Genomic DNA, 26,088 nt, shown 5'->3' on the forward strand with positions numbered 1-26,088 from the left:
TAACCATATCAGGTAAACGTAAATTCATTATAAAGTCAAATGTTCGCAAAAAACCAACCCAAAATTTAGATTGTATCATGAACCTTAGCTATTGCTTAATTCTGATCTTAGTTGTAGTGAACGCTGAACTTAGTCGTACAATGAGATAAAACCATGTTGTCGGAATTAGACAGTAAATAAACAATAATGAATAAAAATAAGTCACTAGTATAGCAAATAGTAATGAAATTATTGCTCCTTAATTCGTGAATTGTTCATAAGACGCAAACTTGCGTTAACATAAATAAGGTCTCGCTGCTTGTCAACTGTGAGGCGGTTTCTTTTTTTGTTTATCACCCAGTCGTACAAGCTCCAATTCGTCTCACAGGGTGAGGCTGATGTCGATTGCGACAGCGCTTTCATTGCAAAACTCTGTAGTTCGGGTACCTCGCAACCGAAGTTGCTCCACCAAGAGACTGGATCGTCAGAATCTTGGCTAAAACTTGAGGCAGCGTCAGTACAGAATAAGCCTCTTTTTTCTCGGTAGAACGTGTACTGCGAAATTATCTTCTTCTTTGTTGCGCCGTCACACCACGTGTCCATGACATCTAGAAACTCCTTCCAGACATCCTGATTCGTGTGCTGATCATATCCCTGATAAGCCGGGTGAGCACAAAACCCTACTGAATGTAGGGGGAATGGAGCTCGAGCCACCTTTTGTTGGCAAGACTAACCATATCACTCTTATGGTTTCTATTGCGGAAAGCAAAATTTGCTAACTTTAAGGTGAACAGATAATATTTGTAATAAATTACACCGATGAAACCAACAGGAATCTTAAGAATCAAAAAATCATCAAAAAACGAGGTCCAAGATTTTCAAAATCGAATAAAATTTTTTAAAGGCCTATCTCAAAATTCTGTCTGGCTCATCTCTTCTAAATGATCCTTAGAACATATGCTGAAAGTTTCAGGGTGATTGCTCAAAAAATGTAGGAGAAAATGGATTTTTAGACTCGATTTTCAGGGCACGCGATCAAAAATCGCTCGCGCAATACAATTACCACACACGCGCTGACCTTTGACCGGCGATAATTTCGGCTAGGAACGATATTTTTCCACGGCATCAAAAGCATCTGATAGATATTACTCCCCTCTATCAGAAACAACTAACTAAAAAGTCGATTTTGAGAAAATTTCCATAAGACTCCCCTGCCCCCATAATACAGTCAAGTCGGCTATAGACAATTGTCTTACAGTTACACGTTATCAATATGTCCTAGTTAATAAAGGACGATGGGTTGAGCAAATTATTAATCATTAAGTATTTTAATTGTATTATCATAAAAAGTATATATTTTCATTACCTAAATATGCAAAAGTTAACTGGAAATTTCATTTGTCAAAAAAAGTAGAGCCATTTACTTTCCACACACTATTTTCAACTCACCCTGTATTGTCTGAAAATCTAAGCAAGACCATTATCGGCTCGAGAATTGAGCATAAATAGTCGACTTCTATCCAGAAATGGGGGTCAAACACTAAATCTTTAGCGCACTCAAACAAATTCTTGTATGCATTACTTTTATTGCTAACAGACTCAGTAAGGGTTGGATCAATATAAGTCTTAATCAAAGTATCCTTGGAACCCTTCAGTCCCTCTAACATAATAAACTGGGTGGCAAACCGAGTTTCCCCTGGTTTTAGCAAATTGACAAGAGAATGGGTTCTTAACGTTTTTAGAATCATGTCGTGATTCTTCACATTTGTAACTATTTTGTTACAATTCGACAATGTCTCCTTGGTCCAGCTCAACTTCCCGACATCCTCGGCAAGTAGATCGAACTGGTGGGTTACACAGCATGATCGTATGATGTGTTCATAATCAGCTTCGATTAAGCGTCGTAGAGATTTATTGACATTTGGATTGTCTGTTACAACGTGGCAAATCCTGTCGGCAAGTGGCAATGGAAACGCTAGTACTTTGCCGGATAATTGGGCTATGTCCGGCATTTTAATTTCATTATAGCAATTAACGTTCCTTATGTTCCGAACGTTAAAATCTTTTAGCGAACGCGTTCACAAACTATTTTTAGTGAACGTTCCGTACGTTCACTACAACTAAGGATGTAACTATTGTGTTGTAACAATGTAACAGTTATCATGTATTTTCACTAGGTAATTATACTGAGTTAATTAGACTAGCAGGAACCCGTATAACCCCAAAATGGTGTCATGAAGACTCAAGAGACTAAAATAATTCTTACCTATTTAATTCGCGTTTTTGACACCACTTGGGGGTCCAAATATTGGGCTCTAAAACTCCTATTCCTTGGCCAATTTCTTATTTTTTCATGCTGAGTTGGAGGCCATTAAAGCAGCCTGTCATTCCGCCGAATCTCTATTCTATCTATGATTATGAACATAAATATAATACCTTATCGGACCTTATTTGGACGGACATTACATGAACGGACATAATTATGAACGGACATTAATATGAACGCTAGAAGGCCTCCAGCAGACCAATTGGAGAACCTTTCCGTCGTTAACTTACGGCACAATAAAGTTATGATAGTTGTCATATTCTGGACAAAAAGTTCGAAGTGAAAAAAATGTTTGAAAAAAATTCAACGGACTTTAACTTGGACGGACCTTAAATGAAAGGACTTTATTCTCGAACATTGAATACGCCGTATTTTGAGCCGATTTTTTGACGTATTTAACAACGATGGGAGCAATACCCAAAGGAGTAGTGCACTTGCGAAAACTGCTCCGTCATGGAATCGGAAATGGAGAGCTACTGTTGCAGAGAAAGCACACTGATTGCTGACACAGTAATAGGGCAATCAGAGAAAACCTGCGTTACTCTGGTTGATATTTTTAGGAAGACGATTGAAGACGAGGATATCTTGAAACTTCAAGCAACTAGTCTACAAAATTTCAAGAGAAACGTTGACGGCACCATTATATAGGCCCGAGGGTTTACGATACACTGCCTACACAACCTTCTTACAAATTTGCTCTTTAAGGTTTTATGGCAAGGGGAGGAGATATGTTTTGCCATCATGTGTAGTGAAACAAATCAGAAATCTCTACCCATCCCCAGCCGGAAAATACAGAGACTTCTTACCGGGAGCAATTAACTCGCGGATTTAGAGCGTTTTAATGGATGTTTTATGGTTTTAAAGTCTAGGTTCTATGTCAAATACCGATGTAAAACTTTCTCATACAGCTGTTCAATAATAATTTAACGATGCAAACATTACAAAAATGAAATATTGAGCCTTCTAACGAGCGGAAAAAAGAAGGCAAACAACACATAAACACTGTACTGAGAGGGAACACCATTCCAAACTAGGAACGTTCTGCGTGCAGCGTTAAATTTTATAGTGTGCGTGTGATATCTTCATTTATGTGGAACTGGAAGCTAGAAATTCCGTTCTTTGATCATATTAGAGTAAACGTAATGGCACCACAAAATCTTTGCCAAAAGTGAAAAACTCATTCATGTCATATTTGCTCTACTGAAATTTTGGTCTGCTTTAAAATTAGTCGCCGAAAAATTTAGTCTCATGAAATTCGGTTTACAACAATTTTAGTCAAAAGTTTGACTAAATTTATGGTGGACTAAATTTGTCGTTCTTAAGGTACAGGGTGGGCCAAAAGTTATTGGGCATACGTTGGTCCAAATAGCTCAGTCACTGAGTGCCCAATTGAAATAATTCTTTCTGGTATGACTTACTACCACCACTGGTTCGGGGAATTTGCCAAATCAAAAAATATTCGAGTTCATTTTTTTCAAATGAAGGTTCATTTTCGCATTTATTTGATAGTTTGGATAGTCGGATCGAGCCAAATTTTATTGGATTGTGCTTGGACATTCAAATTACGTTTGTCCTGAACAAATTAGAGTTATAGCTTCTCAGATGACCGAGATACGAAGCATAACGAGTTTATTCCTTACGTGTGATCAGGTGATTGGCTTACCTAATCACGTGATAAGGTGACCCCGTTAAACATTATGAGAATCGTTAAGGCTGCTCAATTAAGGTGTCGTGTCACATAATCACCCAATCGATTTTGCTAACGAGATACACATAATTTTTCTGATCAGATGCAACTTGTAATCAGGCGTCCAGCATGTTCAGACAGAACAGTATAGGTGTTTTAATAATGAATGGGCGTGGTCTAAAGTATTCGAATTTTCAAATTTTGACGACAAAATCCTCGAACCAGAAGGTACAGTATGCTATCTGCAAAGCAACAGCTCTCAAATATAAAACACGGCGGAGCTAGATTAAGACCAACGTATGCCCAATGACTTATGACTTTTGGCCCACCCTGTAGAATTATAATTATATTAACTGGGCGGCGCTCGGCATGTCACTCCACCATATCTGCATGCTTATTAACAGTAGAGACTGTACTGGGGTCCCCAGGTTGTAACTTGTATGGAATATTGAATATGATAAAATACGCCATCAAAGATCGGGAAATTGAGCGGCCATCCACAAAATAATTAAAGCGGCTGCATTTTTTGTTTGGTTAATCGGTACAGAAATAACAATTACAATGAATAAGTTGACGAAATGAGAAATCCTTGCCCATTAACCAGGCTATTTTCTCGACTTTAGAATTGCATTCCAAGGAAAGAATAGTTTAAGAATCTCATCCATCAAAGGCCTGAAACAGAGGCTTGAAAGTATGTAGTCATTTTAGTATCAAGTTCAAACTTAAATCTGAGATAATTTTAAAATGATACTTTGATACTTGATAGTCTGATCTGATAGAATCGAGAATCCATGCAGCAACCGCGGCCGTACACACCAAACAATTGCGCGCGCTCAGATCAGATCACGTGATCGAGCGTAGTCGTTGATTGGTCATTTTCTTTTATTCATATCTTTTGCGCCGCGCCTTGCGTATTCGTAGTTAATAATGTGCTTCAATTCCCAGAATTGTCATGGAATTCTGCGGAACGTGTTTGATATCTTCTTGTCCACATAAACGTCTGTTAAAAGACATCGCTCAGAGCGGTCATAAGAAGTTTAAAAGAAATATTGTCGAGGAACTAGGCAGTCTTTATCTTGGTGCGCTCCTCTCACATATAAACTGGACAATATCATTGAAGGTCCACCGGTCGGCTTTATCTTTCCAGCAATTCTGAAGAAAAAAACATTTCACTGATCACTGATCAGTAAAGTTTGATAGAAAACGAGAAGTTATCACTTCTCATATAGAAGTGTACTGAATTTTCTAAATAAATGCAATTAATGACAATAAGAAAATTAACATACGGTAATTATGATTCTGAACATTTCTGGAGCTTTGTTCGGAATGGCTAAGCGCCTTCCACTGTCGAAGAAGTCTTTTAACATCTTAATGTCTCTGATCGGAGGCTCACATTGTAAATACGGTACCTGGAAATAAAATGCATTTTCAGGGGACACGGAGACCGATATAGATTACAGCTGATTTAGTTATTCTGTATACAACACTCATACTTTAAAGTACAATGCGTGTACTTTTAAAAAATTCAAATCAGTTTTAAAAGTTAAAGTTTGATACTGATTAAATTTAAGAATACGGAAATATGAGCCATATCACAAACAATCTCACTATCAAACAAATTAAAAAGTCACCTCAGCGTTGTTGAAAATTTCACAACACGTGATACCATAGGACCAGACATCTAGAGATTTTCCGTAAGTGTGAGTCTCAAAGAACTCTGGTGGGTACCAGAGGTAGGGTATAACTCCTGTCTTGTGCTTGTAGTACTGCTTTTCTACACTCTGAGATGCAGCTCCGTTTTATATCCTTAACTACGCAATTATTAAATCACATATATTAGATAAAGCAAATTAATAAAGATGGTAAAATGAGACCTTCTTTTGGAGATATCATTAGGAATTTAAGGAATTTATAAGGCCGTCAATCATCTCTTCTTCCTGTACTATATACATAATACACGTTAACTATACATAAGTTTGAACACACACCCACCCTAGAAAGACCGAGGTCAGATATCCTAACTTTGTACTGGTTCTGTACCAGTACATTCCTAGTAGACAGGTCCCTGTGTATGTAGTTCTCGTTAGAGAGGAACTTCATCCCCTCCGCTATCTGACTTGCAAACAGACACAACCGCTCCACCTGTAAACCGCAGGGTTGAGTAGGAGGACCAGGTATTATCACTGTGAGTCTGTCCGGAATCATAATTAACTATCCTTACATTTGATAGAAGTATAATGTAATGTTATGTCATGAGCAGAAATTCAGCTTTGGAATGTCGCCATATCCACTGTCAAAGCAAGAGATATTTTACCATATAATAACCAAAAGATAAACCTCCAGTACGATCTCTATGAAGATCAACGACTAAACTATTTCCATCCTTACAACGCCCTCTTGCTATAGTAAGAACTGGTAGTTTTACTCACGGGTATGTCCGAGTTTTGTTCGATGTACTTATCAAGTGAACCAAACTTGTAGAAGTTCATGATAAGCCAAGCAGTACCGTCCCTTCTGTAAACACCTGTTAAAGTAAGCTTGAGTAATCACGTACCTAACAAGGCCATCACATGGGTACAATGTACAATGTACAATGTACAATGTACATTGGTAAGCCTCTGCAATGTCAATTCAATAGCCTGAGAGGGCAAATCATATTATCGGATTTTTCAATATCTGATGATGTGGAATTTGCAGGCAAAATCATAGACAGCGCTCAATGAGTTTAATGAAGTTAAGTAGTGTAAAATGAAGTTAAGTAGTGTAAAACATGGTATGTCAAGTCGAACGGATTGTCCCACTTGTATCTGGTTAAACATCAGTCAACACACATTGTTGACTATAAAACGCACGTGCAGGGCTAACTAAAGCACGTTTGCAAGAAAACAGCGCGTGAAAGAGAAAAAAACACAGAACAAACCTTTAAGAGGAATTATGTAATCATGTTTAAGTTGAGTCATGGCATCGATCTCTTTCTGTATATCGATAGCTTTTATATCAGGGTGGTACATCTTCACTGCTACTTCAGTGCCCTCGTCAGTTCTTAGGATACCTGGTGGAGTACAGCTTAAATGTAGGGTACACATTACACATTACACAATAGCTGTATTGATTTTCCTCAGAATTTACAGAAATGAAATTTGAAAGTTCACCTTAGTATATATTAAAGTAGCTGTTAATATGATCATACCTTTTTTGACGCTGGCAAAGTTTCCTTGTCCTATTATCGTTTCAGTCAGTATAATATCAGAGTCCTCTATTTCCTTTATAGACTCAATAACATCCACCTGGCATTATTATCCGGGCTTTAAAATGAACGCTAAGAAGTAACCTATCATTTTTACTACTAATATGTTAAGACCTAATCAACTATTAATGTTACGCTCGGGTCTGAGGCCAGAACAGGAAAGTAACACACATTTGATTAAAAGATTTTCTAAACCACAGAAACAAACTGTAGAAATGTAGAAGACTAACCTCAGAAGAGGGAATGTTGAGTTTTAGTTCGTACTGAACGTTATTGTTGATAGAATCATAGTCCAGCTGGTTGGGTCCATCCTCTATACTCTCTATCGAGTTGTACGGACTAAAGTAGTTCGCCTCTGAAAATACTGATCATACTCCCGTGATATTAGAGTCACACAATATAGTGCTTAAAATAAGGTTAACATATTTAGTGGGGCCAGCTATGGTAACCTTGTTACTCCCGTGATATTAGAGTCACACAATATAGTGCTTAAAATAAGGTTAACATATTTAGTGGGGCCAGCTATGGTAACCTTGTTACTCCCGTGGTATTAGAGTCACACAATATAGTGCTTAAAATAAGGTTAACATATTTAGTGGGGCCAGCTATGGTAACCTTGTTACTCCCGTGATATTAGAGTCACACAATATAGTGCTTAAAATAAGGTTAACATATTTAGTGGGGCCAGCTATGGTAACCTTGTTACTCCCGTGATATTAGAGTCACGCAATATAGTGCTTAAAATAAGGTTAACATATTTAGTGGGGCCAGCTATGGTAACCTTGTTACTCCCGTGATATTAGAGTCACACAATATAGTGCTTAAAATAAGGTTAACATATTTAGTGGGGCCAGCTATGGTAACCTTGTTACTCCCGTGGTATTAGAGTCACACAATATAGTGCTTAAAATAAGGTTAACATATTTAGTGGGGCCAGCTATGGTAACCTTGTTACTCCCGTGATATTAGAGTCACACAATATAGTGCTTAAAATAAGGTTAACATATTTAGTGGGGCCAGCTATGGTAACCTTGTTACTCCCGTGATATTAGAGTCACACAATATAGTGCTTAAAATAAGGTTAACATATTTAGTGGGGCCAGCTATGGTAACCTTGTTACTCCCGTGATATTAGAGTCACACAATATAGTGCTTAAAATAAGGTTAACATATTTAGTGGGGCCAGCTATGGTAACCTTGTTACTCCCGTGATATTAGAGTCACACAATATAGTGCTTAAAATAAGGTTAACATATTTAGTGGGGCCAGCTATGGTAACCTTGTTACTCCCGTGATATTAGAGTCACACAATATAGTGCTTAAAATAAGGTTAACATATTTAGTGGGGCCAGCTATGGTAACCTTGTTACTCCCGTGATATTAGAGTCACACAATATAGTGCTTAAAATAAGGTTAACATATTTAGTGGGGCCAGCTATGGTAACCTTGTTACTCCCGTGATATTAGAGTCACACAATATAGTGCTTAAAATAAGGTTAACATATTTAGTGGGGCCAGCTATGGTAACCTTGTTACTCCCGTGATATTAGAGTCACACAATATAGTGCTTAAAATAAGGTTAACATATTTAGTGGGGCCAGCTATGGTAACCTTGTTACTCCCGTGATATTAGAGTCACACAATATAGTGCTTAAAATAAGGTTAACATATTTAGTGGGGCCAGCTATGGTAACCTTGTTTGACTAGAGTCTAGACCGGGGAACTTACCAGACGTCATTTCCTTGTAGTTGGAATCATCGTTATCTAGATTGCAGTCGTAATCTGGTGTCTTGAACCACAACAGTCCGTCAATCTGCGTATATTATTCACATAATTATATAATTAATACATATGTATAATTATGGTAATTAACTGGGACGGAGCTAATTTAAAAAAAATAAAACAGTGATAGACTGTGAGAGTAGTAGCTGATAGATGCTGCATATCATTCTACAATACATGAACATTCACTATCTTGATGTTTTAAATGGATTACTAGGTAAAGTGAATTATTTAGAGTTTTGTATTATTGAGAGAAAGAATACTGCAGGTGATACAAAGAACTTTAGAACCGACCTCCTCAATCTCAAGCTCCTCCAGATCACGCAGGTCGTCGTCCATATTAGCAAAAGTGTACATGTTGGAGCCCGTTCTTTCCTTCTCAAGATCCAGCAGTCTTACTACCTTCTCCATCGACTCAACCTGTAAATTTAGTACTTTTAACACGTGACTTTTGCGGTGTATTCTGATTGCCTGGCACTGTGTCACGTGACTCTTGTGACCTATAGTGAGCCCTCTGATTGATTTATTGGTGATATTGTGGTAAAACGATTAACTGCAGTACATTTTATACGTTATTAGGTGTCGTATAACATTGGTAAGTTGGCGCAATGTTTGGTGCACGATTATAAAGAGGCATCTCAATATGGAATAATGAGAAACGTTTGATCAGAGCTAGAGGTTCACGACATTCTACACGTCTGTATTATCTAAACTACAATTAAACGCTGAAATTTGAATTGATAGAAAAATAATCATAAACATGTTGTAAAACATTTGTTGTTCGAATTGAGTTGGGCTTGAGGGAGTGGGAGAGTCGGAGGGAGAACAAATATAAAATAACAATAAAACCAATCGCTGGAGCAAAATCGTGACAATTAGATCGGGTTTTATTGTTTTTTTGGGTTGCAACCCCTCAAATAATATAGAAAATTAATCATTCTGAAAACATGTTATCTTTTGTGCTTGCTCTGGTAATCCTCGTTGTTTCCCAGCTGACGTTAGTTAGACCTTTGTCGGGAGAGGGCCCCCGTTTTACATTGGTTCTTTGATCTGTGGAACGTGATCTCATCATTGATAGGAGTTTGGCCTCCTCAGTTTGAGAAATTCCCTAAAACTGCGCACTGTTAGTGCGTACACAAAAAATAGCCATGATGTTTAAGGGGACATACACCAAACCTGTCCAACCCAAATGACCTCATAGGCAGTTCAGTGACCCTCTAGCGCACCGTTCCCACATCAAAAAAATTATTTTAAGAATACCCATTTTTGTAATGGAGCATTTCCTGGTTAGAGTGGAATTTCCGGAAAAACACAATTTGTTTCATGGAGAGGCTAAAAGTTAATAATTTCTTGCGGTATCGAGTTGAAATTTTGCTCGCCGTCTATTCACATATATTTCAAGGTGTGTGTAAAATCTTGATATCGTATCTAAAAAGGCTGGTGAGTTATAAATTTTTAAAGTTTAAAAAAGTCAAATTTTTTTGGCTTTGCAGATAAAAAATCACATTTTCTCCCATAACTTCAAAGGAAAGCCTTTTAGGGTGTTTTGTTGTTCATAACTCATATATAAATGTGCTAGTTGCGGTTATTTTGCGCCCTTCTAAAATTCACTAGCACATTCCTATCAAAAGTTTAGAAAAATAAGTAAATATGAAAAACGAAAAATGTGCCTAAATTTGTTTTTTGGCTTTGAAGTCAAATAGATCTGAAGATAAATGAGTAAAAACATTTTTGAGGGCATCAAAAACTGCGCCAGAATTCAGAGAACAATTTTATGTCAAGCATCAAATCAATCCGATTTTCCCTGACTGACTTTTTGGTTAAAATAAGTCTGAAAAGGACAATTTCAGCTTTTTGACTTTTTTTGACTTTAAAAATGTATAACTCACCAGCCTTTTTAAATACGATATTAAGATTTTACACACACCTTGAAATAGATGTGAATAGACATCGAGCAAAATTTCAAGCCGATACCGCAAGAAATGATTAAGGCCAGAGGGGGGGGGGGGGGGGGTAAAAGTCGATTTTCCAGTTTTCACATATTTGTTCAGAGCTGCTGGAGACGAACAAGAAGAAAAAAACCGGATCGAAATCTGACCTTGCGTTTTTAAGATATCGCGCGCCAAATATTGAGGTTTACATGTAATTACATGTAAAACTTTAACTTAAACTGTAAAAAGTTAAAAGTCCCTTAGTTGAGAATACTGGCCACATCCAGAAGCTGAAACTTGGCACAGTTGTTCCTTGGGCTGTCACCCACAATTCTATTGCACAGAATTTTGATATTTGCCTCTGTTCTCGAGATATGAGGTTAACTTTACCCCATTTTTCGAAAAATGTCGAATTTGGGGCAAAGTTAACCTCATATCTCGAGAACAGAGGCAAATATCAAAATTCTGTGCAATAGAATTGTGGGTGACAGCCCAAGGAACAACTGTGCCAAGTTTCAGCTCAACTAAGGGATGTTTAACTTTTTACAGTTTAAGTTAAAGTTTTACATGTAATTACATGTAAACCTCAATATTTGGCGCGCGATATCTTAAAAACGCAAGGTCAGATTTCGACAGTAGATGAATCCATAAATTTGGAACTTGGGCACATCGCAGTATTGGCCGTATTTGAGTGCTGGGAAGGCTCAGTTCGGTTTTCTAAAATGGATATTGCCGTAAGCTAGGCCTAGGAGCCATCAAAAGTCGTATAAAATTACCCATGGAATGACCAGAAATGAACGAAAATGAACATTCTTCTCAAAGTGCTCAGAATGGTTTAAAATGGGTCGGAAAGTGTTTACATTGGTCCTAGGACCACTCAAACCAAGTTTGGGAATCACTGCATGTCTAGAACCGATGTTACCTATGTTCCAAAATGTTCCAATTTTGGCACAATAATCCTCCTGAGAATCCAGATTTTTGGAACATGGGCACATCGAAGTATTGGCTGTATTTAAGTGCTGGGAAGCCTCAATTCGGTTTTCTAAGATGGATATAGGTAAAAACTAGGCCTAAGAGCCATCAAAACTCAAACAACATTACCCAGGTTCATGGAATGAACGAAAATGAACAAAAATGAATATTGTCCTAAAAATGCTCAGAACGGTTTAAAATTGGTCGGAAAGTGTTTATATTAGTCCTAGGACCACTCGAACCAAGTTTGGGAATCACTGCATGTCTAGAACCGATGTTACCAATGTTCCAAAATGTTCCAATTTTGGCACAATAATCCTCCTGAGAATCCAGATTTTTGGAACATGGGCACATCGAAGTATTGGCTGTATTTAAGTGCTGGGAAGCCTCAATTCGGTTTTCTAAGATGGATATAGGTAAAAACTAGGCCTAAGAGCCATCAAAACTCAAATAACATTACCCAGGTTCATGGAATGAACGAAAATGAACAAAAATGAATATTGTCCTAAAAATGCTCAGAACGGTTTAAAATTGGTCGGAAAGTGTTTATATTAGTCCTAGGACCACTCAAACCAAGTTTGGGAATCACTGCATGTCTAGAACCGATGTTACCAATGTTCCAAAATGTTCCAATTTTGTCACAATAATCCTCCTGAGAATCCAGATTTTTGGAACATGGGCACATCGAAGTATTGGCTGTATTTAAGTGCTGGGAAGCCTCAATTCGGTTTTCTAAGATGGATATAGGTAAAAACTAGGCCTAAGAGCCATCAAAACTCAAATAACATTACCCAGGTTCATGGAATGAACGAAAATGAACAAAAATGAATATTGTCCTAAAAATGCTCAGAACGGTTTAAAATTGGTCGGAAAGTGTTTATATTAGTCCTAGGACCACTCAAACCAAGTTTGGGAATCACTGCATGTCTAGAACCGATGTTACCAATGTTCCAAAATGTTCCAATTTTGGCACAATAATCCTCCTGAGAATCCAGATTTTTGGAACATGGGCACATCGAAGTATTGGCTGTATTTAAGTGCTGGGAAGCCTCAATTCGGTTTTCTAAGATGGATATAGGTAAAAACTAGGCCTCAGAGCCATCAAAACTAAAATAACATTACCCAGGTTCGTGGAATGAACGAAAATGAACAAAAATGAATATTGTCCTAAAAATGCTCAGAACGGTTTAAAATTGGTCGGAAAGTGTTTATATTAGTCCTAGGACCACTCAAACCAAGTTTGGGAATCACTGCATGTCTAGAACCGATGTTACCAATGTTCCAAAATGTTCCAATTTTGTCACAATAATCCTCCTGAGAATCCAGATTTTTGGAACATGGGCACATCGAAGTATTGGCTGTATTTATGTGCTGGGAAGCCTCAATTCGGTTTTCTAAGATGGATATAGGTCAAAACTAGGTCTAAGAGCCATCAAAAGTCAAATAACATTACCCAGGTTCATGGAATGAACGAAAATGAACAAAAATGAAAATTTTCCTTAAAGCGCTCAGAATGGTAAGAAAATGGTGGCAAAGAGTCAATATTTTCGTCCAACAGAGTCTTAAAGTTGCATTCAGAATTATGTACAATTAGCACACGTACCTCCAAGAGAAGGCAGAAATTATTTTATTGGGCAACTATTTTGGTATTAATAATCCCCCAATTAAATATATTGATGTATTTGTTCGTTGAGGGATGAAGGTTGCGGGTGAAAGGGTTGGTTGAGCGAGGTAGGTTGCTGGTGAAGGGGTTGGTTGCGTTAGGTAGGCTGGTGGTGAATGAGTTGGTTGAGGGATGAAGATTGCTGGTGAAGGGGTTGGTTGAGTGAGGTGGACTGCTGGTGCTTCTTTGAACTGGTAGATAAAGAGGTAGGCTCATCAATTTAGTGAAGGGATTCATTTTCGTTGTAGTTGTTGTGGTTAACAGAGAGGGAAAATGATTTGTATAACTTAATTATCTATTTATTCTCTTCTTATTCATTAACAAGCTTGCTAAGTTAATCCTATTGCTGATGACCTGATCTGATCTTACGCCTCTACATCCGATCACACCAAATAAGATCGGATAACCTTGCTACGCTCGGATCACCTTATTCAGATCACATCTTTATTTGCTTCCACACATCTATTACACGAAGTGATGTGATACAAATGAAACTGATGTGATCTAAATATAGGGTGTACATTGTGTGACTGTCTGACTGTTTATGGAATCACTGCATGCCTAGAACCGATACGAGGGGTGCAGAATACCGAACCATCTTAACAGTACAGTAAATGAATAGTCTGTTGATTGGCCTTATGACTCTTTCGTAAACTCTTTGGAATTGCTCAGAGCGGTTTAAAATTGGTCGGAAAGTGTTTGTATTGGTCCTAAGACCACTCGAATTGGAACATTATGGAACATTGGTAACATCGGTTCTAGACATGCAGTGATTCCCAAACTTGGTTTGAGTGGTCCTAGGACTAATATAAACACTTTCCGACCAATTTTAAACCGTTCTGAGCATTTTTAGGACAATATTCATTTTTGTTCATTTTCGTTCATTCCATGAACCTGGGTAATGTTATTTGAGTTTTGATGGCTCTTAGGCCTAGTTTTTACCTATATCCATCTTAGAAAACCGAATTGAGGCTTCCCAGCATTTAAATACAGCCAATACTTCGATGTGCCCATGTTCCAAAAATCTGGATTCTCAGGAGGATTATTGTGACAAAATTGGAACATTTTGGAACATTGGTAACATCGGTTCTAGACATGCAGTGATTCCCAAACTTGGTTTGAGTGGTCCTAGGACTAATATAAACACTTCCCGACCAATTTTAAACCGTTCTGAGCATTTTTAGGACAATATTCATTTTTGTTCATTTTCGTTCATTCCATGAACCTGGGTAATGTTATTTGAGTTTTGATGGCTCTTAGGCCTAGTTTTTACCTATATCCATCTTAGAAAACCGAATTGAGGCTTCCCAGCACTTAAATACAGCCAATACTTCGATGTGCCCATGTTCCAAAAATCTGGATTCTCAGGAGGATTATTGTGACAAAATTGGAACATTTTGGAACATTGGTAACATCGGTTCTAGACATGCAGTGATTCCCAAACTTGGTTTGAGTGGTCCTAGGACTAATATAAACATTTTCCGACCAATTTTAAACCGTTCTGAGCATTTTTAGGACAATATTCATTTTTGTTCATTTTCGTTCATTCCATGAACCTGGGTAATGTTATTTGAGTTTTGATGGCTCTTAGGCCTAGTTTTTACCTATATCCATCTTAGAAAACCGAATTGAGGCTTCCCAGCACTTAAATACAGCCAGTACTTCGATGTGCCCATGTTCCAAAAATCTGGATTCTCAGGAGGATTATTGTGACAAAATTGGAACATTTTGGAACATTGGTAACATCGGTTCTAGACATGCAGTGATTCCCAAACTTGGTTTGAGTGGTCCTAGAAACAATATAAACACTTTCCGACCAATTTTAAACCGTTCTGAGCATTTTTAGGACAATATTCATTTTTGTTCATTTTCGTTCATTCCATGAACTTGGGTAATGTTATTTGAGTTTTGATGGCTCTAAGGCCTAGTTTTTACCTATATCCATCTTAGAAAACCGAATTGAGGCTTCCCAGCACTTAAATACAGCCAATACTTCGATGTGCCCATGTTCCAAAAATCTGGATTCTCAGGAGGATTATTGTGCCAAAATTGGAACATTTTGGAACATTGGTAACATCGGTTCTAGACATGCAGTGATTCCCAAACTTGGTTTGAGTGGTCCTAGGACTAATATAAACACTTTCCGACCAATTTTAAACCGTTCTGAGCATTTTTAGGACAATATTCATTTTTGTTCATTTTCGTTCATTCCATGAACCTGGGTAATGTTATTTGAGTTTTGATGGCTCTTAGGCCTAGTTTTTACCTATATCCATCTTAGAAAACCGAATTGAGGCTTCCCAGCACTTAAATACAGCCAATACTTCGATGTGCCCATGTTCCAAAAATCTGGATTCTCAGGAGGATTATTGTGACAAAATTGGAACATTTTGGAACATTGGTAACATCGGTTCTAGACATGCAGTGATTCCCAAACTTGGTTTGAGTGGTCCTAGGACTAATATAAACACTTTCCGACCAATTTTAAACCGTTCTGAGCATTTTTAGGACAATATTCATTTTTGTTCATTTTCGTTCATTCCATGAACCTGGGTAATGTTATTTGAGTTTTGATGGCTCTTAGGCCTAGTTTTTACCTATATCCATCTTAGAAAACCGAATTGAGGCTTCCCAGCACTTAAATACAGCCAATACTTCGATGTGCCCATGTTCCAAAAATCTGGATTCTCAGGAGGATTATTGTGACAAAGTTGGAACATTTTGGAACATAGGTAACATCGGTTCTAGACATGCAGTGATTCCCAAACTTGGTTTGAGTGGTCCTAGGAACAATATAAACACTTTCCGACCAATTTTAAACCGTTCTGAGCATTTTTAGGACAATATTCATTTTTGTTCATTTTCGTTCATTCCATGAACCTGGGTAATGTTATTTGAGTTTTGATGGCTCTAAGGCCTAGTTTTTACCTATATCCATCTTAGAAAACCGAATTGAGGCTTCCCAGCACTTAAATACAGCCAATACTTCGATGTGCCCATGTTCCAAAAATCTGGATTCTCAGGAGGATTATTGTGACAAAATTGGAACATTTTGGAACATTGGTAACATCGGTTCTAGACATGCAGTGATTCCCAAACTTGGTTTGAGTGGTCCTAGGACTAATATAAACACTTTCCAACCAATTTTAAACCGTTCTGAGCATTTTTAGGACAATATTCATTTTTGTTCATTTTCGTTCATTCCATGAACCTGGGTAATGTTATTTGAGTTTTGATGGCTCTTAGGCCTAGTTTTTACCTATATCCATCTTAGAAAACCGAATTGAGGCTTCCCAGCACTTAAATACAGCCAATACTTCGATGTGCCCATGTTCCAAAAATCTGGATTCTCAGGAGGATTATTGTGACAAAATTGGAACATTTTGGAACATTGGTAACATCGGTTCTTCTAGACATGCAGTGATTCCCAAACTTGGTTTGAGTGGTCCTAGGACTAATATAAACACTTTCCGACCAATTTTAAACCGTTCTGAGCATTTTTAGGACAATATTCATTTTTGTTCATTTTCGTTCATTCCATGAACCTGGGTAATGTTATTTGAGTTTTGATGGCTCTTAGGCCTAGTTTTTACCTATATCCATCTTAGAAAACCGAATTGAGGCTTCCCAGCACTTAAATACAGCCAATACTTCGATGTGCCCATGTTCCAAAAATCTGGATTCTCAGGAGGATTATTGTGACAAAATTGGAACATTTTGGAACATAGGTAACATCGGTTCTAGACATGCAGTGATTCCCAAACTTGGTTTGAGTGGTCCTAGGAACAATATAAACACTTTCCGACCAATTTTAAACCGTTCTGAGCATTTTTAGGACAATATTCATTTTTGTTCATTTTCGTTCATTCCATGAACCTGGGTAATGTTATGCTACTTTCGATGGCCCTTAGACCTAGCTTGCAACTATATCCATCATTTACAATTATTTTTGGCACTATTTAGAGCTTATTAGGGCAAATAAATGCATGGCACACTTTTGGCACAATTTTGGCACATGTTCCAAAAATGTTCCAAAAATGTTCCAAAAATCTGGATTCATCAACTCGATTTCGATCCGGTTTTTTTCTTCTTGTTCGTCTCTAGCAGCTCTGATCAAATATGTGAAAACTGGAAAATCGACTTTTACCCCCCCCCCCCCCCCCTCTGGCCTTAACTTATAGCCACTCCACGAAACAGATTGTGTTTTTCCGAAAATTCCACTCTAACCAGGAAATGCTCGATTACAAAAATGGGTATTCTCAAAATAATTTTTTTTATGTGGAAACGGTGCGCTAGATGTGCGCTACCAGCTGTTTTCTTTGCTATCACCAGAAGCAGGGTTGATGTCACTACGAGGGTGGTGTAGGAGACAATGTTAACACCAAAGTAACAGATCACGCAATACCACCGGTACCATGCTGGCACACTGCCAGTTGTTTAGGAGTCATAGTTATAATTAGAGTCCCAGTAGCTGAAGTAGACTGTTTCTCGGAGGTAGATCATGTTTACGGCAAGTATTGGAGTGTAACCAGCCAGCATCAAGACCCACACAGTCACACAGACCTTGTTTCCTAACTGGGAGGATCTTGTTGTTAAAGGATACTTCACAAGAAGCAGCTTTAGTGTTGAAATGGTGCATGTTAGGATCATGGTCAATCCTGTACAATAATAGTTGATGTTGTCCTCAACGTGGCAGAGAACCTCGCCTGTCATCCAGCTATCTGTGATTAGAGCCAAAGTAACTGACAGAACCCTGAATAGAGTTTGAAGAAGATCACAGATTGCCAGATGCTTTATCACATCTACCGTCACCTTGTGCAGTTTGATAGCATTGTATTTAATGGTTGCTACGAGTATGATACTATCTCCTATGAGCGACGCTTCAAGAACAGTTAAAGAGTTAAGCTCAACAGTAACAAAATTGACCGCTCAGCGCCATCATTTATAGCTCATAAAGCGCCTTGTTGTCAGTTTGCATCTGTTACCTTTATAAAGAAGCTACCTGAGCAAAAGGTTACAGTATGGTCCTATGCTGTGTAAGTTTCTTAAGAATATCTAGTTACGACGTTTAATTACTGATAAAATTATGATTTGAATTATTGGTAATCACAATGTTAAGAAAGGTTTTCAGTATTAATTAAAAACTAGCCGTTCCAATACTGTGATGTAATTCCATCTTAAAGTGCTGGATAACTCATCTGAAAGTTCGTATAAAATGTATAACTTTACACTTTTACACTTCATAGAAGTGCAGTAATACAAGTATGATTGTATGGACTGTATTGTATTGTATTAAGCTGTTTTGCAGCATATTTTGCGCTCTGCTACATCTATAATCTATATTATATTTTGACAAAATCCCCCAAGCAACTGGGACATAGAAAAAAAAAACTGAAAATCGACATAAAAATGACCCTCTGTTGTCACCAATTTCAGCTCGCAAATGGAGTTGAAACTTCGCCATTTTTAGCAGGGTTGTAAAAAAAGGATAGGAATAGGATATAGCATTCTTAGAATTTTGATTAAGGCTTCAGATTTTTTTATAATTAACGTCGGAAGTGAGGTAAAATAAACGTTAGAATAATGTCGTAATTTCATCAAAGGTTACCTGCGCCGTTGCTTAGGCCTTAGCAACATCAAGATTTTGCACGTGCGCGAGGAAGAACAGATTAGCAACGCGCGTTGCCATGCTCTATTAATGCTTTTCAAACAAAGTTACAACTAATTCTTCATGTAGCTATGTAGTGCATCCTGGGTTTGGACAAGATATGCCCGTTTAAAATATTTCCATCACGTTACATTACATAATTCTCAATATAAATGTAATAGATTTGTAGTGTTGTAATTAGTTTAAAATGTGAGCTATGATACGTCATAACTAGCTCACATTACAATTTACGCTATGACTCTCCATAACTTTGCTTTGGTTGTGATTGATGTTTTTTGATGCGGTAAAAAGTATCGATTAGGGAATACTTAAATAAACCTTTATCGTTATCGGCAAATCAAAATCGATACAATTTATATTACGGAGCTAGATCATAGATAGATAGATGATGACAAGAAACTATGACATAACTGATTTAAATTTCCTTGAATAAAGCTTTCAGCTAGCGGATGTACAGGTTGAGGAAGCCTATGAGCTAGGTAAGCAGATAACTTAGTGTTTACCATGTTATAAGGCACAACGCTAATACTCGAAAAAAGCTTTAAAATCTGCCCAAAATGTATGGTCAGGAACAGGTTGCAATAATACGAAATATTGAAACTGTCCCCTTGAACATAAAGGTAGATTGATAACAGCGTGAATATGAGGTATATACGATGGGCTATAGGAATGAATACATATGTTTCGATTTATAAGGCAGCTGACCCAGGCCGAGTCTATCGAGCACAAAATAAAAGGATGAAACATTTTTCCTGTAAGCTTGTAGTAAAAATATACTAGCTTGTCGAGGATTACATGCAATGAGCTATTGTTACTTTATATCACAAGATCTAATCATGTCCTAAAATTCCCTACTCAAAGTCGATATCCCATTCACTGCAAATTGCAATTGATAAGCTAAGAAGGTACACGAAACGTGTGTGAACAATGTTGCGTTATCCAGCTATTGTCGTGCGAAGTACCTACAGCTTTACACGTCACGAGGCACACTGTTTGACTACTCAAGTATTGTATCCTACAAATCTTCTCTCCAGATACTATTTATTCAGGCAATACTATCAAGAATATGTCTATTGATATTTAAAACTTGACGAAAAAATCCATAATTTCTACAGTATATAGGTATATAACAGAGCTAGATGAATAGAAATTAAAACATAACTGATTTTCCTCGAACAAAGCTTTCGACTGGCGGGTTTCTAGTATAATTATATATAGAACTCCTGACTTTCTCTGACTTTATATATATTTACGTCCCCTAGAGATCTACTCATGTTAATTTTAAAACACTTATTGTATTCGTCGGCTAAAGGATTTTTTGCCATTTCAAACCCCCCCCCAGCCTCTCCATAATTACTTTTTACACATATATTTTTAGTGTAGAACCAACAATTATATTAGTGCAGTCCCCCTCGGGCTGGTTACGTAATGCTACTGATCTCTTATGAAATACTACATATTAAGCCGTTCGATGATTCGTTAATTCGATGTTTCTTTCTGCGCTGAGTACTGCCATTTCATCCTTGTTTCAATCTAACAAATTTCTCGTCAAAATTTTAACGAAAACTTTGATCTGAACTCTTTAATTATCTCATATTTTTGTCTGTTCTCACAAAAACAGACAACTCAACAACTTAACGTGAATTCAAAATCAACCAAGTCACATATTTTTACAAAGATAGATAAAATAAAGTTGAAAAGTCTCCCGATTAATTAACATCGATAAAATTGGTTCATTTAGCTTCATTTTAATAAGTTTTATGTAATTCCTTAGCCAGAAACAACAACAGCACATTATAAGTGCAGATCAGAAGCTAGCCACTGCAATCTCCGTTAAATGAAGATAAACTCCTTCTCAAGACAATAGTGTTGGAGCAGACATAGCCACCACCAAGAATTGCAAACACATTTCAAAGTTTCAATAAATCATAAATTTGACGGAAAACCAGAGTACAGATTGAAATTGAGTCACTTTAGTCACATTAACATAATATTATACATAGTTAGCAGGAATGTTTGCCTATACACAAAATGAGTTGATAGTATATATAATAATATAATGTTGTATAATTATTATAATATCCTGCCGGTGACCATGTAACTGTAAGAACCTCTATGAGGGAAATTCTAGAATTACACATTTTAAATTGTCAGTAAACTCAGTGTAAGATATAAACCGTGTAATCTATTTGTTGTGTTAAACTCAACGTTACATAATACTGCGCTGCTGAACGATATAACTTACGCAACTAAGTTTGAGACAGTGGTCGATGGTTTTCTCTAGCATGACCTCAAGAGACTTGTTATCATGCTTCACCTCCAAGTCTACTTTATACCAATACTCCTTTTCCTGAAGAAAAAACAATTAATGATATCAAAGATGTCACTTTGAGACATATGAGAATAGAGAGATATAGGTGATGATACTGTGGGCAAATTTTCGGCGACAACGCCATCTTATGGCTATAATTGGTACAAATGTTAGTATACAATTCTAAATTCCTGTTTCATTTGTCCCTGTCTCTTTCAACCGGATATTATCCAACTATCAGTATTTCATCATGAAACTAATAAACAGCGAACTACTCCAACATTTGATAGGTGATATTATTATATACACTAGTGTAACACGGCCTTCGGCCGGGATTTCACTTCCGCTTTCCATTTCTATTTAAATCGTTTTAGAAATTAACCCTTATCAACTCCGCACCACACCCGCCTATTATATTTGAAAACATGCATTGAAAGTAAACTAACAGACCGCGATGAGTGGCTCCCCCTCCCCCCTAATAAGCTTATAGTATTAGATGACAGTGAATATCGAGGCTAACCTAATTATGACTTATGTACTAACGCTACATATGCAGTAATGGGGGGGGGGGGGGGGGGGGGGGGGGGGGGGGGGGTGGGGGGGGGGGAGAGAGCGAGGAGGGAGAAAAAGTGAGCCATTTTATGTCACATTTGTGGTATAAAACCATCCATTAAACCACTTACCACCGACCGATTTAAAAAACCTTTATCATTTGGCTTCGTCAGAGTTTTCTCGGCACTATAAAAACCAGTCCCATAACTCTAACCATTTTCTTGATTAAGCCGCTCGGAAATTACATGCGCACAGACAGACAGACAGACAGACACACACACACACACACACACACACACACACACACACACACACACACACACACACACACACACACACACACACACACACACACACACACACACACACACACACATTCTGAGATTATTGTTTAAGATTATATATAGTTCCAACTAAGATCAGGAGTTAAACATTGATTCCTGAAGCTATCACTGTATTACTGTAAAAACATCTATACAAAGTTGTCTCAACTAACAAGGAATTAATAATGAAAAATTCCACAATTACAATACCTGATGAAGTAGCTCGACAAGTTGAGCATCAGTAACGTCAGACAGGGGAATCTCTGATTTGTTGAACATCTGCCACAGTACTATTCCAAAACACCACCTGATTTAACAGTCATACTTTAATCAAGATATTTAAAGCAGAATTGGAGGAATTTTAATACATCAGAGTGTACTCTTGTGATTGAAAAAGGAAAACTAATTTGTGGTATCAAATATAATTGTTTTGAGATAATCATGCATTTCAGTTTGCCCACTATTAATATGTACTTGTTTTTCTCTGTCAGATATTTCATAGATTAAATAATTTGTTTGCTGTTTTACCTATCAGTTAATTCGTTGAAATGATGATCGAAAAGTGATTCTTTAGGAAGCCAGCGTGCGGGATGATAACGTGGTTCCCCCGGGACAGTCTCCAACTTGAAAGACGGCTGTTCTTTCATTTGGGATCTCTCTCCATCCAAACGCTGAGTAGCAATGCTAATCCTCAGAATACCCACACCACCTACCTTCACTACTTTGGTGATAGGGTCCACTAGACAGTTGTGCAGAACTGGGAACCCGTGAACAATTTGCCTTTCATGTAATCCATAAATTCCTGAAGCAATCTGATGAGCCATTTTCAGGATATCATGACTGTCGGTGGTACCTTTGTTTCTCAGATAGTCGTGCAGACACACTCCAAAATCCTCAGTTATCTGGCACACGTTTTCACCTTGGTTGTCATTGCAAATGCCAAACAATCTGATGAGGTTTTGATGAATTGAGTTAGCATCACAGAGAGACCTGACCATGTTTTCAATTTCAAGAACTCTCGTGTTTGCTAGTCCATACCAAAAATTCTTGGGTAGCTGCATGAGTCGAACATTATGCTTTGAGTCATCTAAAGGAGAATAGAAAGTCCCACGTTTGTAATCATCGATCGTTTTTATTGTTTTTATACAGTTTGTCGGCAAAAAAATATGCCCTGGGATATTTATGTCTTTAACCATTGCGTCTGTAATAAATTTTTCAAGTCGTTTTCCGTTGATGGAAAAGTGTGATGCGAGCTCAAACAAGGAGCAAAATTTCTTTCCTCTAAAAGCATCGATTCTATATATAGGAGGTCCAAATCCAATTTCTTGAGAAAATGTGACAGTCATTTGATGAATCTGTTCATCCATACAGTAACTCAACGAGATTTCCCCTGTCGTCTGATTTTCATTGAGCTTCGGAGCTGCATCAAATGTGTTAAACATATACCAACCATCTTGAGTGCCATACCGCTTCAGTATCATCCTGACATCTTGTCTGGTGAGCTTAAAATGAACAGGTGGATTAGGGGCAATAAGGGGACATGACTTGTCATGGAGAATAATTTGGCGTCCTTTCTCATCAACAACTTCTGCAGGACAGGGTTCTTTTCTTGAACGAGGATATTCTAAGTTAGCATAGAAGAACATCATTGCAACACATTTTCTCCACTGTTTGTATTGATTCAGACCATCATCTTCGGATGATGATTCATTAGGAGCGAACTTGATCCCACACCAATTTCGTTGAGTCAATATGTCAATCCTCAAATCTTTTTCAAAGGCTTTTATGTAAAGATTGGGATAAGAAAACTCTATGCTATGTAGCTCTGGCCGATTCTGTTTCAATGATGCTGGATTGATGAAACATTTCCTGTCCTCTTCTGTAGCAGACTCATTATCCCCCAGTATCTCCATTTTTTCTCTGCAGATGTGCAACTTTCCAGTACTGAACCCTGACTTTAGGGTCATATCAATAGATACACTGAAAACACCCTTATTGAATCTGTTTACCTCCTTTATATTCTTATCCACAGTTCGGATGTAGTTTTCCATGCATTCATATTCGGTCCTTATATCTTTCAAATCTTTTAATGCTTTTGTGAGGGTAGCTTTGACTTCTTTTGATTCCATATCTAAGAGAGGGTGCTCAGTCAATTCTTTGTAGTGCCGTATATACTTATGGGGCTTTTGAGAATCTCCAAACACCATAGCCATAACCATAATCTCCATCGCACACAGTTCTACCAGAATCTCAGCTTCATTGGGAACATTTCCCTCCCTTACATCATTTTTATACTGATGGTAAATATACTGAAAACAAGAATTGTCAATGTAATAAAGGCAATCTCTTTCAGTGTGATAATCAACATATCGATAGTATATAGGCTCATTGCTGACACTTTCCATGGGTTTCTTATCAGGAATAAGATAAAAACCATCCTGTATGAGCATAAATCCTTTCATTGAGTTCACTGAAATCTTCCTGTTTTCTGCACATTTTAACAGTACTTCATTGACAGAAACCCCCTTCTCCAAATAAAGAGGTTCACCGAGATAAAAGTTGATTTTTATCTTTTCAGGATCCATCTGGAAAGTCAGTTTGGTTTAATATTCTAAAATCATTGCAAAATTTTAGTTGCCCTAGACCGGGGGGGGGGGGGGGGGCCGGGGGGGATCAGGTACTAAGTTCTGTACGTGATGTCGCCTAAGTGTAATTTTGGAATTTTGTCAAAAGATCCACCCACCCCCTTCGCGGTAGTAACTGTTTTTTCGGATCATAATTAAGACACCCACCCCCTTTTGCCGGCTTTTGTGGTACTAACTGTTGAGAAATCACGGTACTAACTGTGTCTTGGTATATAAAATAAGATACCCACCCATAAATTGCTTTAAACAGCTCATTAAACATTGGGAAATGGGCAAATTATACCCACTATTTAGTAGGGGTTTTGTTTTCAATGTAGTCGAATTAGATTAAAAGTTACAAAAACAGTAAAAAATTCAAAAAACCCAAAATAAACTTTTTAAAAACTCAAAACCCGTTCCCAAAATTGAAATTTGAGGTAAAATGGTTTTTTTGGGATTGGACACCCCCCTTAGGACCATGTACTAACTGTTTTTCTGGGGAATGTACCATGTACTAACTGTGTTTTGGAAGAAAATATGACCCACCCCCCAACGTCACATACGGTACTAAGTGTATGATCCCCCCACCCCCCCTCGAATTGGAAGAATTACAGCAGGAAAAATTGTAAACAAGCTTTTCAGATGGTCATTAATATGGCTCTTTAATATCATGTTTGGAGTGATTTGAATTGTTTCTAACTTGCCTTCTTTGAAACTTGCACCGAGCTCTAGTAAAGATACTAACATAAATTAGGTTTGTACCAAGAGTAAATACACCACAAGTATCAAAATATCTTTTAAGTAAGATCTATAATTTCTTCTAAAAACTCCACACTGGTCACTCATATCTATTAATTAGAAATAAGATAGTTTTAGACACTACACTGACTGGGCGGCGCTCAGCCTGTCATTCCGCCACATCTTCAGTCGGTTCAATACGATTATGAACATAAAGCCTAGGGTCTCCACTACACAACTGTCCTTCTATGGCAAGCTCACCAATAGCCTGCTGGGCTTGCTTGA

At 37.6% G+C, this 26,088-nt stretch overlaps 2 protein-coding genes across 2 annotated transcripts in view; one reads left to right on the forward strand and one right to left on the reverse strand.

Annotated features, from left to right (window-relative positions):
• Positions 1-26,088, forward strand: part of LOC134811042 (uncharacterized) — an 83,595-nt gene that overhangs the window by 29,448 nt on the left and 28,059 nt on the right. The window lies entirely within an intron of this gene.
• Positions 4,216-25,022, reverse strand: LOC134826520 (uncharacterized). The gene is made up of 13 exons (XM_063838908.1): positions 22,970-25,022; positions 22,652-22,748; positions 21,501-21,605; positions 9,316-9,441; positions 8,968-9,052; positions 7,470-7,594; positions 7,183-7,279; positions 6,913-7,044; positions 6,422-6,516; positions 5,985-6,134; positions 5,624-5,773; positions 5,279-5,401; positions 4,216-5,144 (listed from the first exon to the last, which is right to left on the reverse strand). Exons 1-13 carry the CDS (start codon positions 24,901-24,903, stop codon positions 5,064-5,066), a joined length of 3,300 nt encoding a protein of 1,099 aa, XP_063694978.1. The 5' UTR covers positions 24,904-25,022; the 3' UTR covers positions 4,216-5,063.

Source organism: Bolinopsis microptera, chromosome 2 (assembly GCF_026151205.1).
Source record: "Bolinopsis microptera isolate Bmic1 chromosome 2, MBARI_Bmic_1.0, whole genome shotgun sequence".
Classification (NCBI taxonomy): domain Eukaryota; kingdom Metazoa; phylum Ctenophora; class Tentaculata; order Lobata; family Bolinopsidae; genus Bolinopsis; species Bolinopsis microptera.